Source organism: Lingula anatina, chromosome 10 (assembly GCF_051362555.1).
Source record: "Lingula anatina isolate TDL-2025a chromosome 10, LinAna3.0, whole genome shotgun sequence".
Lineage (NCBI taxonomy): Eukaryota > Metazoa > Brachiopoda > Lingulata > Lingulida > Lingulidae > Lingula > Lingula anatina.
In genome coordinates this window covers 16,592,380-16,610,474 of record NC_141776.1, presented here as the reverse complement: position 1 = coordinate 16,610,474, position 18,095 = coordinate 16,592,380, and the positions used below count along the sequence as shown (strand labels likewise).

The following is an 18,095-nucleotide window of genomic DNA, read 5'->3' as shown; positions in this document are numbered from 1 at the left end:
AAAAATTCAACCGTGCAAATATTTAAAAAAAAAAAAAAAAAAGCACCTTATTAACAAATAGGACCTTAACCCACCAACAAATTTGAATTAAAGCAAATATACCGCGCCAATAATACGGATTGGCACCAAAATTCTAAGTCATGCATGTCTCACCTCAGAAACATAGCTTCACTGAGAACGCATCTAAGTTATTCCTCCGCAGCTATACTTTTCTACACGCCTTTATCTGGCGACTTCTGAAAGCCAGTCAGAATATTTCAAGATTACTGAGTATGTTGAAAGTCTTTTATTTGGAGTTACCCGTAAAGTACCCGTAAAGTTCCATGTTTTAATAAAAGCCTTTTTATCTCAATCAGGAACGGGCAACCGTGTATAACACGATCATCTGGGCCCTGTTGCACATAAATTTGCTCGGATACGACTATCGTATACCGCAACGCCTGGCGTCCTGCGCCAGTTTTACTCTCCCTACGAGCTACGACCGACATGGCAGGCGTAAATTTACGACTAGGTTAAGACTGGCGTAAACACTACTCCAGTTTGGTGCCACTGTCTTTTCTCGGGCGCATCGTTTTGCGCTGAAGTTACTCGGGCGCAACTGCTACGCCCGAGTTACGAACCGTTGGGGCAACCAGGCACTGTAGGCTAAGATATAATGCGTAAGGGTGTATGCTGGGTAGATTGCGGTTGTTGAGACATTCCGAGTTCCCAATCTAAACCAAAATGTTCAACATAAAACACAAACGTGTAGCCGACAATATATTCATATGACGACTCCTCTGTCTACCTCAATACTATCACCGAAAATGTACTGATGTTAAATCTCATAGTCATCTCAAATATCAAAATATAATTTCTTAATCCGCAATACAGCATTTAGCTAAAGGGCTCATGCTTGTCACTGTTATACTGTACATGTCCCTGTATCCAACCGCTGTACTAAATATATTTTATACAACACTTGCACTAGGTCAGTTTTATCAGTGTACTCAAGTGAATTCGGTCAGATAACAGCGATGAAATATATGTCACCACGTCTCTGTTGTGCATAGAGATAGCGCCATATTGCTGATTAAGATAACTTTGAAGTCTCCTTAACACTGAACGTCTCACCTGACCAGGTGTACATGTCAAGAGAGACAACACATCTAAACGGCGACTAGGGGCGAGTACCTGCCACCAAGAGAAATATTTTTGGAGTAAGGAAGCTCAGAGGTAATTCGAAATTTGAAACCATACTGGGTTGGCGGTGAAAACAGTCTGTGTCTATAAGTAGGGCGGTAAAAACATACATCGGTGTGGTGTTCGTGCCGTATTCCTCTTATCTTAGTGGCTTAAAAAAGTATTGTAATATACACCCCATAATGAGGGGCTAACGGCGACCTCCACACGTCTGTCGTAGTCGGTAATTTCCTTATTTCATCTAAACATTAAATCTCATACATTACACTAAATGCATTTCTAAATAAAAATATTAATGCTGTGTATTTACCTCAATTACCAAATCTTTATCATTTAATCCATATCTTCCATTCTTACATTTCAAGATATTGGTCTAAGGAACCATGTCTATGTCTAAAATCCTAACGGAAGATTTCCTAACGTGCAGCATATGCCTTGAAAAGTTTAAAGAGCCCAAGGTCCTCGGCTGTACACATACCTTTTGCCAGCATTGTCTACAAGACCATTTGGACAGAAATTTCCGAGGTCAGCCTCGCTTCCCTTGTCCTATCTGTAGACGTCAGTGGGACCTCCCTGGGGGCGGTGTTAGCAGTTTACAAACAAACCACCTTCTGGTCAGCATATCACACACACTTGGCCAGGTAGAAAAGGCAAAAAATGCCAAAAAATGCGAGGTATGTTGTCTGAGAAAGGTCGGCAATCCACCAACGGCAACAAAACGTTGTTTGGACTGTGAGGAAAGTATGTGTGGTGATTGTTCTTCGGAACATGTACTTCATAAGTTAAATCGTGACCACAAACTGTTTCCTGTCGACCAGTTTGACAGCGACGAATACGCAAAAGAGCTTCGGGCCCAACAAAACATCCTTTGTGACCACAACAACAAGGACCCCGTAGAAATATTCTGCCCAGTGTGTAAAAAGTTCATCTGCGTTGGTTGTATGGTTTTAGAACACAAAGATCATGATTGCCTAAGAATCAAAACTGCTGTCGCCAAACGCAAGGAAAAACTAGAACTCCACGTGAGGCCGATCGAGAAGAAAAGTGCACTCTATGATCAGATCAAAACCGCTGCTGAAGACCAAAAAACATCAGTAGAACAGGAAAGAAAAAAGGCAAAGAGCCAAGTTAACAAGCAATTGGAGCTAGTAGTTAAGATGGTCCGTCAACGTGCCGAGGATCTTCTGGAAGAAATAGATGCCAAGTCGGACGCTAAACTAAAAGTTTTTAATGCTTTAATTGCAACTGCTGCCGCCGACCAAAAGCAAGTTAACGACGTTCTAGACTTCTTCAGAAAGCTTATTAACCATGGGAACGATATGGATATCCTGCAAATGGCCTCCGCCTGTGAGCAAAGCAGCAACAGCCTCCAAACTCTCGACATCCCGAAACTGCCTGCAGCTTTGACCCAGCTACAGCTTAACACCAACGACATGGAGGAGTGCGTTACCAGTGTCCACAATTGCCTTGGTGAGGTGGTTCCCGCTGGGAGTGGAAGACTAGTGAGATCATTCAAAATAGAACTGGACAAATTTCATGAGGAGGTGATCAGTCACGTGACCATCGATGCAAATGGTGACACCCTTATTGGTATTTGGTGTGATAAGGACAATTTACGGAATAGAATCCACATCTACGATAACACCTTTGTCCTACAGGGCACAATTCCAAACCCAAAAACAGCAGAAAATGACGCGTTTGGTGGGATTGCCATTGATGATGCTGGTAACATTGTCACTAGATGTCAGGGGTCAAATGAAATTATTGTCTACACCAAGACAGGGGACCAGGTGAGAACATTCTACAGTAAATCACCAGAAGCAGTAGCGGTCAACAGCAAGGGTCACTATGTAGTGGCAGGTTGTTATAATCTGACTGTACACCACAAGGATGGCAAGGTCCTGCAGACAACACCAGACCCACGTGGTAAATATTTCAAATACGTTCACTGTAACGTGAATGGCGACGTCATAGTCTCAAATCCCGGAGATGATCACATTCGTGTGTACAATTCCACTCTCAAGCTTAAATACAAATATGGTACCCAGGGTGATGGGGACGGACAGGTTAACGGTCCACGCGGCACGTGCTGCTTGGATAATGGAGACATAATTCTAGCAGACCTCAACAACCATCGTTTACACCTGGTGTCACCGGATGGGAAATTCAAGTGTTTTCTCTTAAACAAAGATAATGGACTGCTCAAGCCGAAAGACGTTGCTATTAACCATCTTGGAAAACTGGTCGTCGGGGAAAGTGGAGGCCATATTAAATTATATGAATTATGAGAAGTTGCTAAGATAACCATGGACTCTGAATAGATATTTTAGACACGGACAATATCCCAGGTGACATTGTATTGGCGGCCTCCCGCAAGCCGATTTTAACGCGTTTCGCCCTCTGTTCAGTTCACAAAAATAACACCCAGAAATGTAAATTAATATTAAACGAGTCGAATGTACAAGAAAGCGCCTCCATTAACATTATCTGAGGGTTATTTTTGTGAACTGAACAATACCTTCTAAAAAAACTTTTAAAAATTACTTACAAGAGCACGACTTTCTTTTTTAAAAACCTTTTTTAAAAGCTTCACGCTGCTTTTTATAATTCTGCTGCACCTCAGTACAGTGACGATTCTTTTAAAGATGTACCATGGGGAATGGAATTTGCCTCCACATTACTGCGGAAGATAACCTGTCCGGACACTTTTAAAGGGGAATCAAATCACACCTTTTTAATAAAAGGCTACACTAGATTTACAGACTTTTTGATAGACTTAAACTAAAACTTTAAAGTCTGCGTTTTTTAATCAGTTTGTTATATTTGAATCAAGTTTTCCCTTTTTTCTTAAGTTAACTGACATGATTATGAATGGTTATCAATATTATAATACGCTTTTTTTTTAATTTAGCAAACAAGTAGGCCCTATAAACAAAGAAAAACAAAATAGCCCATCGCGATGAATTTTGAAATGAAACTGTAAGTCTTATTTGCGTAAAAAGCGAATTTAAAATAAAACAAATCTATCGTTTGGCAGTGGTTTTGGCTGACATCGACATTGATCAGTATATGCACTGACGCGAAACAGCTGCAGGCCCTTTATAAAAATCTAATGGTTTCGTTTCGTGTCAGCCGCTTTTCTCTGAAGCAAATCCAGTATCTACTTATTTCTTGTATGATAGCTCTCTAAAGCTTATCAGCAAGTTGAAACAAGACTTAGTTTAAGTTCCATATATTTTTCGTTGTGTATATTATAATATATTGTCAATCTTAAAAGCTTGAAAATCATCCAGGCAGCTCACCCAGGTGACGTTAAAACTCACGAACGGGGCTTATCTTGAGACCTTGACCTAGATCAAAACAACAACATTCCCTTGGCGGATGACAAAGCATTTTTTAAGTATTTATTCGCACTTTTCATCAGTGACAACCATATCTGACTGGAAGGTGAGACAATACGGACAAATAAGCGTATTTTGGCGTTCAAACCAGTTCGATAAGGCCACGAAATGAGCGGGAAGCCGCTGATCAAGATCGACGTTGTCAGCGACGTGATGTGACCGTGGTGCTGGGTCGGGAAGAGAAAGTTGGAGACGGCGATGCAGGCCGTGGCTGACCGCTACGAGTTCTGCGTCCGCTGGGAACCTTTCCTTCTCCGACCCAACATGCCACCAGAAGGGATTGAGAAACCGGCCCATATGAGACAGTCCACTGGGTAAGCTTGAAGTGTTGGTGGGACAGTAATGGAAGTCCGGGGTCCCGTACGGTATATGAGAAGTACAGTTTATAGTTCAAGTATTGGGGTTAGTGATGGAGAACGTACTACGGTTCCTAGGGGACTTCCATTTTTGTCACGCCTGGAATTGAAGTTGGCGGGGTGTGGATTTGTGTATGTGTGTGTGTGTGTGGGGGGGGTGCAATTTTCAGTGTGTGTTTTGTACTGTCATAGAGTTTCTGTCGTTTTGGGTACCTAATCCATGCAGAAAAACTCACAAATGGGCTTCACATTTACACCAGACAACTTCTCTTTGCGTACTACCAATCCCCCCTTTTTGGTATATATCCCAGTACTGTAGTATTTCATGTACATGTATCACTTCATCTTAATGTTTTACATTTTCTAGTGGTCATCTTACCCAGGCAGGGGCAGCAGTAGGCATTGACTTCACTTACAAGAGTGACAGGTTTCCCTACACACTGCCTGCCCATGTGCTTCAGGAGTATGCCAAAAATGTGAATGGAGGGAATGAACAAAATGATGTGGCTGAACGCCTGTTCAAGGTGAGAATAATTTTGGTGATTAGAATTATTTTGCTAATGAACAAACAGTTTACACTTTTTTAGACTTATGTGTAAGTTCATCTTTTGATTTTGTTTTAAAGATGTAATTTGTAGAGTTTCGTTACGTTATTTAAAATTTTTAACCCATTTTATGGCATAGTATCTTCCTATTTTACTGAGTACTGAGCTGTTTACGTAAATGATTTATACAGCAAAAACTCTGTTGAATTGTTGACTTTAAAAATCTTGTCAGAAGACAATTTTCCAGGGACATACCTCTTTTACTTTGAAAAATTTGTCAAAACTCAATATAAATTTGTAAGTTTTAAAAATATTATCATGCATGGCTGCATTGTCTACCCAAGTTTCTGCCCAAGCTGAAGTGCACCTGAAGCAATAAACCTTCAGGCAGGAGAGCCTTGCTGATAGCAATTTAACCTTTTCAGAAACCCAGTGAAATAAGTGGGGCTCTATTTAAGTCTTTTTTAAATATTTATCTGTCCAGAGTTACTTCACAGATGGCATCCAGCCAAATTTGGACGCAATCCTGAGGATAGCCAGGGAGGTGGGTTTTGATGAGACTGAGGTGAGGAATTATGTGACAGACCAGCACAATATAGATGCCACCAGAGAGAAGGCCTTAAGCTGGTCAAGAAAAGGGGTTACAGGTATGTATGTCTGGTTTTCCCTCTAAAAGTCCAGTGTATCAGTTTTTAAATGAATACGTGTCCAGTTGACTCCAGTGAGCATTAAATGATTGTCCCGTTCTCCTTCAAAGATTTAGTAAAACAGTAATAAAAGTGAGCAGTTATATAAAACGTAACTCTAATTATGTTATTTTATTAAGAATTTTTATGAATGTATTTATTGAACAGGTTGATTGATCAGAGAAAAAAGTTTTTCAGTGGAGGGGTGGGGTGGGGTGGGTACAACTTCCAGAACTACCATGTAGAGCTTTGTCTTCAGTAATTTCATTTTCAAGATTTTTAAAAGGTCCACTTTCATCTCTGATAGAACAATTGACTGTTTTGAGGAATAAGGAATGTATGCACTGCATATTGAACCATTAAATTTGATCTATATTGCAGGGGTCCCATGCTTCTACATGAATGGACAGAGAACGTTTTCAGGAGCACAAGATCCTCCCGCTTTTCTACAGATGTTCGATATTGTGGCAAAGAATTCTGCCAATATGTAAATTAGGCTTAAAAGTGAACAAATGAAAAACTGCTAGATGTTGGCTGTTCAAATTGTATGAATGTTATAATATAATCTTGATATGAACATTTAACTGATGGAATGTGACACTTATAGGAAGGAATTAAATCGTATATCGTAGAATTCCCTGCTTATAGCAAGGAACAGTAGCACCAATGTGACCATTGAATGCCTACATTCCAGATGTAACAAACCATGCATGTTTTTATGAAGCTTTTGTCAGTAAATGGTTTTAATGCTGATGAAGCAGAGGTCTTTGACTGGCATGGTTTGTTACAGTTGGAGGAAAACAGATCTGGCAACAGGATCAGGAAAACGGTTAAGAACGAACTGAAGAGGTAACAACTGAATTACTGTGCAATGTGTTGCATCATTTACAAAGATAGAAATTATCTCTATTATTTATTCAAAAACAAATAAATGAACCAAAATAATAACTTTTAATACAAAAATAATTTGTTTATTATTATTATTTTGAGCTCAAGTAGGTGTTACATCACTTTCATTTTTTTTTTTTTAATATTCCCATTTCAGGTGAATAAAACACCATAAATTCAAGTAACCAACATCACCATGAAAATTCATCCACTGGGCACATCAAAACATCATCAATCACATGGTATTATATGCAACTATATGATTCAGATTTGATACAAATTCCGCTGGGCCAGCCAGTGACATGTTAACTATCATAATTATATGTCTATTAACCCTATCCTCTTCCTTCTTCACATGTAGTCCTGCATGAAAAAATGCATTGAAACTAAAACTACGCGAAGCACCTTGCAAAACTGTATGCTAGCTGGTACAAAGAAGATGTTCATCTAAATACCACCCAGCCACTATCTTTCATAATTTCCACTTTCAAAACTCGTCATTTCTCAAAGACCTTGATTTTTGAGCTGCTGATGTAATGTGCTACGACAAGAAAAAGCTTTATGGCAGCATGAGTACTGTTCACAGTGAAGAAGAAGTAACATCAAACAGACTTTTTTTCAATTGTCTCAGTGCAAGTATTCCCCTACAGAATGCACAGTTTCAATTTGTGTCCTCCTCTACTGATATTAATAATGAGAGAAAAAACCAAAAACTCCATCTTATTTCCATGGTGTTTAAGAGAGTGCAATGCTGGTCAATGCATTTAATATCACTCTGCTCAATGGCAGTATTGCAATGATTCCAAAGATTGCCAATTTTTATGACATGCAAATGTCACATGCCATGAAATCCATCTAAATCTCCAATCTCACAGCACAGCTCCTCTGCTATAACACCTTGACTGGTGAATCCACTTCTTCAAATTTCAGTTCCTGTGTCCATTCATAAAGTTTATTGGCTTCTCTCTCCCATTCCTCTTCCTCCTCTTCGTCTCCACTGTAGTAACTGTCCCCTAACCCCTGGGCCTGACCCAGCCTGGACGGAGAGTGACCAACACTGGACGTCTGAACAAAATAACAATGCATACTATAAACAACTTATTTATGCACATACAGAAGACTGAAATTCAATTGACATAATAAAGAAACTAGTATTTTTACTTACAGAAAATTTAACGTGTCAGTTATCAGTTTTTAATCTCATCCTTTCACTCTCCTTCTTTCTCATTTTTTTCTCACTCTCTCAGTAACTCATACAAACACACTCACACACACATGCACATACACACAGTCACGCACACACAGAGTCCACCTACCATCTCAGATCTGCTCTCCATCCCATACATCCTCCTCATCTTAGCCGCCTTCATCTGTGCCTGTTTGGACCTCCTCCCTGTCAACTTGGACGACTCGCGGCTGTACCTAGTAGACCTAGGAGTGGGACCTGGGGCTTCTGTCACAGCGGGGGTCCTGGGGAGATTACAACATTTTCTATGTAGCTGACATCTCATTATATTTAACATATAATACTGTTTTAATTATTAATCCCACTTTCTGTTGTTCTACAATGAAAAAACGTTGTCATAAGCCTGTTGACTGTGGGGTGAGGAGAGTTTAAAATTACTTTGAACAAAACTAATGCAAACTTAGAAACACATTTATATAAAATTTATATAATTTTTCAGATCTGTAACCAAGTGACAAGACCATGTGACAACTTTAATATAACATCTGACTTTACAATCATGTATGCCTTGCCTGATTTAACAGGTAACACACCTCAGTAAGTGTACTGAAATGCTATCCTTGATCTTTTCTCAAGGCAACCATTTTTAACACTGAATCAAATACACATCATTGATTCATATGAAATAATATATATCAGCTCCCAATACCTTAGTCTAGATATGATCTTAATGTGCTGGAGCTGTGTTTCCTGGGTTATAGGCCTGGAGAGGAGTTGAGGGAGCTCTTTCTTCAGCCTGGGGGACATCCTGTGATGATACAGATAGTCCACCACATCAAAGAATATGGTGGTTCTGGGTAAAGCTGGAAGAACAGATTGCAGACTTCTAATGGAGTCTTTGTGAATACTTCCACATGTAAACATGGTTATAACACTCTTGTTGTATGGTTATTTAATGAGAAGCACATCAAAGCTATGGAACAAAAACAGAAGTGTGTGATTTTCTTAAACCTATGCCATGTTTAAGAAATGTTACTAAACTACTTACTATTAACATGACACAGGTGCACGCACACATACTGCACGCACACACACACACACACACGTAATTCACCCCAGCAAGACAAAAGTCCTGAATAAGAATAACCCTTTCACTGTAAAATTCAAATATCAAGCTGTGTGTCAAACTTACAATTCAATGTGAGTTTCCTCCATAGGTTTTCTCTTCCTCCTAAATAATGTGGAGTTTCATCTAATTTACTCAGATACTGAAACAGATAAATAAGCAATTTCTTATAATAATAATTATAATAAAGACACTGACATTGTGGAAACATTTCCTTATCAAGAGAAAAGAATGTTCTTAAGAAAATAATGAATACTATATACAACATTTATGGACATACAGAAGACTACAGTTCAAATGACATTTGTAATACAACATTAAGGCAAAATGAATTCAAAAAATTCTATGAAACTCCACACTAAAAAAATATATATCTGACATAATTTGGAATTGGAGGTTGAAAAAAAAAAAGACACATTATAGCCATTCATAGGTAGCTTTAACCTTTTTGTTTTTAATTTCTTACATGTCAGAGATAATTTCTGAATTCTGAAGTCTAAAACAATTTACTATTTCCTACCACATACTGAGAGTGAAACCCACTTCCAATACCTAAAGCCTCCTAAAGGTAAGCTCTTACCTGCATGTAGTCCTTTAATGTTGTGACATCAATCTCATCTGTTATTTTAAACTGTTCATGGTGAACTGCATCCACTATGATCTGGTCCAGGAATTTTCTGTTCCCCATCAGGTCACAGGCATCCTGGGCAGCCTGCATTAAAACACATTGTATTGTAATGGGGATGGAGATGGTGGTGGTGGTGGTGGTGGTGGTGAGGGGGGGGAGGGGGGTCGCATTTGTCCAGGCAATGGAACATGGAGATCAAACAGTTTCTGCACATATTGCATAACAAAACTGAGAATATTTCACCTGTATTCTTAGTAGACAGGCTGAAGTGTTTGTCAGGGAGAAGCAATGTCATCAACTAGGCTAAACTACAATTCCAGTTATAAATCTAAAAACTTTACTGAAACAAACATAAACAGTAACAATAAAATGTAAAACATTTCTTTCATATCAGTAATCTAAATTGTCATTTTCTCCACAATAAATCATAATTCAAAAATTAAATGAGATTTATTGAAATTTAATTGAAATTCTATGAAGTTTCTAATACAAATGAGAGGTCATACGAGATTTCCGTTTTTGCGAGAGCACTTGCGCACGATAGTCACTATCTCGAGTGACCAGCACTGCATACCAGAAAATTGATGCAATTGTAATACCACTATACAATAAAAGGAATATGAAATCCTTTTCAGACAAAGTATATCCTTCTCATCCCGTTAACTAAAGGAAGATAATATAAATAATTATCTTAGGTGCATTATAAATACCAACCCAAAATATGGTAATGAATTGATATGATAACTTAAGTTATCTTAGGTGCATTACAAATATCAACCCATAAATATGGTTTTACATGTTACTATGTAAACCAGGCACTGCCCCCCCCCCCTTTTTGCTGTGGAATAGGGGAGGTGGGTGGGCGTATGACCTCTCATTTGTATTAGAAACTTCATAGAATTTCAATTAAATTTCAATAAATCTCATTTAATTTTTGAATTCTATTTCGTTTCTATACAAATGAGGTCATACGAGATTCCCGTTTTATGCGAGAGCATATGCGCACTTGCGCACATCTCCACAGTTCGAAGCTTGCTGGTCACGAGAGCAACTTGGCTCTGAACATAGTACTACATACCTTTTCTAATTATTTAAAACTGCGTCAGCAAACTCTTTCCCTTTAATGGGTTTATTATAGTACTTTGCAAAAGTCTTGCTTGAAGACCATCCAGCTGCTTTCAAAATATCATCTACGGGAACTTTTGCTCTTTCTGCTGCCGACACTGCTGCAGCTCGGGTTGAATGAGCCTTAAATGATTCCTCTACACCTGCTTGGTGCATCAATATCCGAATCCATCTGGATATTGTATCTTTTGAAACGGATGAGAAAGGTTTTCTATAACTAATAAAAAATTTTTCTTGTCCATTTCTCAATGGCTTTGTCCTTTTTAAATATTCCTTAACATATGTCAATGTACACAATCTCCTATCTGGAGGGTACGATTTAAATTGTATAGATATTGTACCAATTCCTGGTCTTGTTTGTTTCAAAGTTTCTTTTATGTTAAATAAAACATAGTTTTTGTGAAGTTCTAACTCTTGGAACTTCAGTAAATGCAACGTTTGTGCTCTCTGTGCAGATGTTAGAGACATAAGCATGATCAACTTCATTGTTAGATCTTTCAGTGATAACTGCCTTGCTGGTGACAGTTTTCTCATGTAATTTAAAACAATTGATACATCCCACACTTGTTGATATCTGGATGCAGTAGGTCGAGTGTTAAACACTCCTTTCAAAAACCTTACAATCAAAGGATGACTCCCCACTGTTGAAGCACCAATGGTAATAAATGTTGATAATGCACATCTTGCAGTGTTTATAGCACTGTAACTTGAGCCATCTTCATAGAGATGTACTAAAAAATCTAGCACATTCGCTACAGTTGGTCTATAAAAATTGACCTTCCTTTGATTTGAAAACATTCTCCACTTTTTAATATAGACTGAATATTGGTTCTGAGTGGATTTTCTCCATGATTGAAATATGATTCCGATAGCTCTCTCTGAAATTCTATCTGATTTGAGAGTTTTCCGGATACTTTGCATGCCAACAGTTTCAAGTGATTTCCCATTGGGTGTGTCACCCCTTTCTGGTGTGGAAGTGATAATACTGTTGTTGTTGGCGGTAACAGAATAGGGATGTCTACTAACATTTCCATTAATGGAGTGAACCATGCTTGTGTCAACCAAAAAGGTATCACAACTAAAGCATCTGCCTGATCTTCCCGAATCTTCTTGATTATCCTGGGAATCAGGCTGAAAAGAGGAAAAATGTATGAATACATATTCTCCCAAGATATTGAAAAAGCATTTATGTATTTAGCACCAGGTTCTGGTTTCCAAGAAGCAAATACTTCTAATTTGCTATTCAATCTTGATGCAAATAGATCTATACATGGCATACCAAATATATCTGTCACTTTTTTAAATATATCAATATTTAGTGACCATTCAGTTCTAATATTCACATTTCTTGATTCCCAATCTGCCTCTACATTTAATATTCCAGGCAAATATTCAGCAGTAAGCCATATGTCATTTTCAATGCATTTATTCCATATGTCTGATACTATTTCATCACAAACTGGGGATTTCAAACCTCCCATATGTGTAATGTATGCAACTGCTGTAGTATTATCAGATCTCAATAAAACTACCTTTCCTTTGATTTCTTGAATAAAGGCATGTAAAGCCATTTTTATAGCAAGCAATTCAAATGCATTGATATTATCATGACAGAATAAAATTTCTTCTTCAGTAAAGAATCCACCAATTCTTGTATCTCTACATTTAGCTCCCCATGCTAAAGGAGTAGCATCTGATTGAATTTCAATCTGTGCATTGCCATGATAAATTTTATTTGTTGCAAACAATATATTTCTAGACCACCAGTCTAGATCTACTTTCATGTCATCTGTAATATCCATTACAGCTTCATAATCATCTTTATTTTGTTTCAATGCATTAATTTTTGCTCTCTCTAGTTTCCTATAATGCAATGGCCCGTATTGGACTCCAGGCAAACATGATATTAATATTCCTAATATTTTTGCAATTTCTCTAATAGATGCATCATCTCTTCTGATTGAATCATCAATCATTTCTTTATAAACTTGTTTCTTTTCATTGGTCAGTTGCACAGTCATATTTTTAGAGTTTATTTTAAATCCCAAAAATACAATTTCTTGAGTTGGGATTAATGCTGACTTTTCTTCATGGATCAAAAATCCACAAGTTTTGAATAACTTAACAGTTTCTTGTACTGCCCATAGACATTCATTTTCTGAACTAGCTTGTATATAAATGTCATCTATATAAGATATCATAATAATCCCTTTCCTTCTTAAGGATGCACATAATGGCTTTAATAATTTTGTGAATGCTCTTGGAGCATCTGAATAGCCATTTGGAAGGGCAGTATACATATATAATTTATTTCTCCATTGAAATTTGAGAAACTTCTGATGCTCTTTGTAAATTCTAACCATATAATATGCATCTCGTAAATCTATGCGTGCCATGTATGCTTTATGACACAATAAATTCAAGACTGTCTTTAAAGTATCCATTTTAAACTTATGGTACTTCATAAATTTGTTGAAAGGTTTAAGATTTAATATCATTCTTCTTGTGCCATCTTTTTTAGGCCTAGTAAATATTGTATTGACAAATTGTCCTTCTTCATTTTGTGTTTCAACAATGACACCTTTACATAATAATCTTGAAACTTCAATATCAATCAATTTTCCTTCAGATTCTGTGAATCTTATTTCTCTTAATGGTGTCGTCTGTTTAGGATAATTATTATCCACAAATTCCAATCTTAAACCTCTAACAGTCTGTAACACCCAAGCATCAGATGTCAGCAATTCCCATTGGGAAATAAACTTTGATATTCTACCAGCAATGTTATGTTGAGGACTTACCTCAAAAATTTTCTTCAACTTTTCCACATCTAATGATGCAGAGTTGCAGGGCAGTTTTTTAAATCCTGCTGCCTGTGATAGGTCCTAATATGACCTCTACTGGTGCCACTTCTTGCACCTCTTATGCTCTTAGGAGGAAAACTTCTTCCCCTAGCTCGCATGCTGGTTCTGCTTCCTCTTTCTCTGGGAGTCCCAGAATATGATGAACCAGTGTTTTTAAACACTTGGTGATTCATTTTGTTGACATCAGACATGTCACGGATTCTTTTTACTATTTCATCCCCAAAAAGCCTATTTGTATATGGGATGGAACTTGCACACAAATGTGAATATTGCTTATCAATGTGAGGTCTTAAAGCCTCTTTCCTTTTTGTGCAAAGTTCAAAGTTTGTGCAACCAAATGCTCGAAGTGCATTCGTAGCATCATTGATTATTTCTTCAAAATCTTCTTCTTCCAAATTTTTAGTATCTGAATCCCATTTACTAATGAGTTTGTTCATTGCAACTGCCATTGAGGAAACGCCCTTTATCAAATAATTTTGCACTCTCTGAAGCTTTAAATCTTGTGTTTTAGCATCATGACTAATGCTAGGCCATATTTCCTCGTTAATAATAATTGGCTGCAAACCTTCACAGTTGGAAGGAGCTAAAATTTTCTCAAAAAGAGCTTTGGTCTCCTCTTCCATTGGTTTAGACCTCATGAATGCTGTAATGTTGTCAGCTAAGGTTGTGTTAATTTCAGGCCCTTTGGGCTCAGATTTTTTAGCTGTTTCAGTCATTTTCTTCAAGACTTTCATTTTCTTTTCTGGAAGAAGTTCTTCCTCTATGTGTCTTTTACTGGTACTGGGATTTTCATTATGGGCAGTGTCTGCCATCTCGACAACTTGGTCTGAATCCCGAGCCTCACTAAGAACTGACGTGTCGTCATAAATTGGCTCTTCATAATACTCATGAGGATATTCATACCTTATTTCGTTTTTAAAATCCTCCATTTGCTTTTGAAGATTATCTTGCATATTCTTCATTGTGCCAGCTATGAAGTCAAGTGCTGCACTAATTTTATGATCCACAGTCGTGGTATTATCGGCACTAGTGGACGCGCCATTTTCATTTTCCACATGAACGCTACTCTGTGTCAGAGTTTGAATTTCTGTTAGAAATTGTGGTGAGTCACCACTTTCTTTCGACTTCCCGTCGGAAGATTTCTTGTGGCCATGCGTATTTTTCTTAACTTTTGGTCTACTTTCGACCTTTTCAGCCATAATATTAGAATATTCTTGAAAATTTTTGTGCCACAATTTTTCCACGTGCCGTGCTCGCTCGACAAAAAACCGGAAGTGGAGATGTGCGCAAGTGCGCATATGCTCTCGCATAAAACGGGAATCTCGTATGACCTCATTTGTATAGAAACGAAATAGAACCATTATCAAGTTCTACTCAGTCTCACTGACCTCAGTCCCTGCCTTTATCACTCTCTTGCCACTAAGGTATTGCACTCCTTTGGAAGTTGTATAATTCTTGAAATATATCATTGGGGGAAATTCTTCTCCACCAAACCTGAAAAGAAAATGACGAGTGTACCTTTTCTGAAGAAAACACTGTTTTATTATATAACCAGGAGTGAGCACAGGAGAATACACTATATTTCTCACAAAAAGTTATCTGTTTCTCAGCCAGTGATAGAAAAAAAGAATCACTACTACTGCTACAAATAATAATTATAATTACAATTATAATTGTTAATAAATAAAATATTTAAAAACATTTTCTAAAACACAATAGTACAGATACTGATGTAGCATCACATTCAACATTGAGCAAGAGCTGCAAAAGATAGAATACTTCAACATTAATGAACTCAGTCTAGCAAAACTGATAATGTAACACATGCATCAATTTACCTAAATCTGACTTTCACTCCTAAACTTGGGTCCCTTATTAGTTCTGCCTCTTGTGGACTTATTTTCCTTAATATTTCATATGTCAAAGAATTTTCCTGAAATGGCAATTGAAATAAACGTAATGTTTTAATGTATTCATTACTTTTAATCTAATTTTACTGAACATGATTTTGCAAGACATTAATGTATTTCAGCAATATCAAAAAATATTATTTTATTTGATGTGCAGTTTGTTTCTCTTGGTTAGCCAAAAATCCTATGTATGAAAGATATAAAGTATATTAAATGATACTAAAATACTCACTGCTGCACAGATAGCATGTTTGAGTAACCTGAACATTTGTCTGTCTCTGTAGGATAACCACGTCCTTTCTATAATTCTAGCTGCTGTCATGCGCTTCAATCTGAAACAAAATATGTGACATTATTATGCACCCTATAAAATGTAAGATTAACAGAATAATAAGAATGAGTTTAAGGGCTCATTTCCACTGAAGCTACAGTACTGTGGCAGGACACTCTCATACAATACAATTTGTATAACAGATAAACGCAACTTCTCTCATTTCCAAAGTTCTTGTATAATCACCAGTTTTTATGTATTCTACTCAATGCCAGAAGGAGGTGTATAAGTCTTTTAATTTAAAACTGATTGTATCCCTTAGACATATATTTACTGAAGAAAAATCTCTGCTTTATTCTTAATTTACTTGCATAACACAACCTCACTAACTATCCATCTTAATAAGCATCAACTTACTCAGAGTTAGACACACCACTGTGATGACCAGAAGACTTGGATTTCGGCCTTCTTTCACTGATATTCCTGTTGTTATTATTGACTTGACTGGTGTCTCTGTGGATGACGGGCTGCCGTGGGGTGGCAACAGGGGTCTGTCCTGGGCTCTGGGACTCTGGACGGTTTGTCTTTGGCAGTGTTATGTTGATAGAGGTACGGCTTCCACCACTGGCGGCGCTCTTCACTGGAGACCCCCTGTTTTCTCGCACAGAAGGCTGGGTCTCTGCCATTCTGCTGTGATTACTACTGGCACTGGAATAGGTACTCAGTGCTTTATTTATCTAAATAAACTACTGTAAAATTATTTCATGCATTATTTACTATTTTAAACATTGCAATTTTTTATAAGCATAGCACTCACTCAGACTAAATGGACATCGCCTTGCACTTTCGTGCCGGTGTGACTGAAATGCGCAATACACCGCAATACAGTGCAACACAGTGCAATACAGTGCAATACACTTCAAAAATCAAATCCAGTTGCAATTACACAAAAGAAATGACCATTCCCAGCAAAGTGGGGTGATATAAAAACAACCTATATATTACTAGGTAAGTAATATCGTTGATATAACTTAACAAATCAGCAAGACTTTTATATTGTCCGGTTGGCAGCCATGTTGGCGAGTGGCTCTTCTTGGATATATTACTGGCCAAGAAGAGCTACTCGCCAACATGGCGGCTGACCAAACAATGAAAAATTGTCAAGTTGTATCAGCAATATTAATTACTATGTACTATATTTTGCTTTTATATCACCCTATTTTATTTGAGATTACCCTTTCCTGTGTTTACTTGCAACTGGACTTGTGTTATCAAGTGTATTGCGCTGTGTTGCGCTGTATTGCAGTGTATTGCGCATTTCAGTCACACCCCTTTCGTGCTTGCCTCTAGTCTATGCTTCAAACCTCAAGGCTTTCTATATCTAAATCACAAGAAAATCGTTTGTCCTCCATCGCAGCTTGCAGCATGTTTTTCACAATAAATGTCCTTTCGTATCAGTTCCCACACAACTTTGATAGCAGTAGTTTTCTTAATAATAATTTTACCCCAGTTTCCTCTCGTCTTGAACTTCGAAGTTGAGTTCAAACTGAGAGGTTTTCAAAATCTGAAGATGTTTTCTCCTGGGATTTAGCAGAAACTCGATCATTTATTCAACTAATCATAAATTTCAAACCTTGCCATATACATATGTAACAAAATAATTGTCTCTGGATGTGAATTTCCTCACAAACGTGACCCAAAAATAAGAAGACACATCTTACCTCGTTAATCTAACCAATCTCGTTTCCACTGAAAACAATCATGGCGACTGTTTTGTTTCTTGGACTTTACTAGAATTGAGACTCATTGGGATTTTATTTTGATCAATATGTTTTTTAATAGACATTAATAAAAGTTAAATTATTTCACTAATATTTTATATAAAGATTTTATTTATTTTTAATTATAAATTCTCTATTATTTTTGT

The 18,095-nt window shown here is 37.4% G+C and overlaps 4 protein-coding genes across 4 annotated transcripts; 2 read left to right on the top strand and 2 right to left on the bottom strand.

Annotated features, from left to right (window-relative positions):
* The first annotated feature begins 403 nt into the window (after positions 1 to 403).
* LOC106177143 (E3 ubiquitin-protein ligase TRIM56-like) lies at positions 404 to 3,937 on the top strand. The gene is made up of 2 exons (XM_013559832.2): positions 404 to 1,215; positions 1,548 to 3,937. The coding sequence occupies exon 2, from the start codon at positions 1,566 to 1,568 to the stop codon at positions 3,468 to 3,470; it is 1,905 nt and encodes a 634-aa protein (XP_013415286.2). The 5' UTR covers positions 404 to 1,215; positions 1,548 to 1,565; the 3' UTR covers positions 3,471 to 3,937.
* Positions 3,938 to 4,512: 575 nt separating this feature from the next.
* On the top strand, positions 4,513 to 7,136 carry LOC106177194 (uncharacterized). Its single transcript, XM_013559900.3, has 4 exons — positions 4,513 to 4,897; positions 5,307 to 5,463; positions 5,969 to 6,131; positions 6,552 to 7,136. The coding sequence occupies exons 1-4, from the start codon at positions 4,692 to 4,694 to the stop codon at positions 6,659 to 6,661; spliced, it is 636 nt and encodes a 211-aa protein (XP_013415354.2). The 5' UTR covers positions 4,513 to 4,691; the 3' UTR covers positions 6,662 to 7,136.
* On the bottom strand, positions 7,116 to 17,954 carry LOC106177193 (uncharacterized protein CXorf58-like). Its single transcript, XM_013559899.3, has 10 exons — positions 17,890 to 17,954; positions 16,586 to 16,876; positions 16,130 to 16,229; positions 15,826 to 15,920; positions 15,376 to 15,481; positions 9,951 to 10,082; positions 9,437 to 9,512; positions 8,954 to 9,107; positions 8,375 to 8,528; positions 7,116 to 8,123 (listed from the first exon to the last, which is right to left on the bottom strand). The coding sequence occupies exons 2-10, from the start codon at positions 16,852 to 16,854 to the stop codon at positions 7,947 to 7,949; spliced, it is 1,263 nt and encodes a 420-aa protein (XP_013415353.2). The 5' UTR covers positions 16,855 to 16,876; positions 17,890 to 17,954; the 3' UTR covers positions 7,116 to 7,946.
* Positions 10,443 to 14,081, bottom strand: LOC147759693 (uncharacterized). The gene is made up of 2 exons (XM_086997229.1): positions 13,925 to 14,081; positions 10,443 to 12,254 (listed from the first exon to the last, which is right to left on the bottom strand). Exon 2 carries the CDS (start codon positions 12,171 to 12,173, stop codon positions 11,082 to 11,084), a length of 1,092 nt encoding a protein of 363 aa, XP_086853355.1. The 5' UTR covers positions 12,174 to 12,254; positions 13,925 to 14,081; the 3' UTR covers positions 10,443 to 11,081.
* Positions 17,955 to 18,095: the final 141 nt, after the last annotated feature.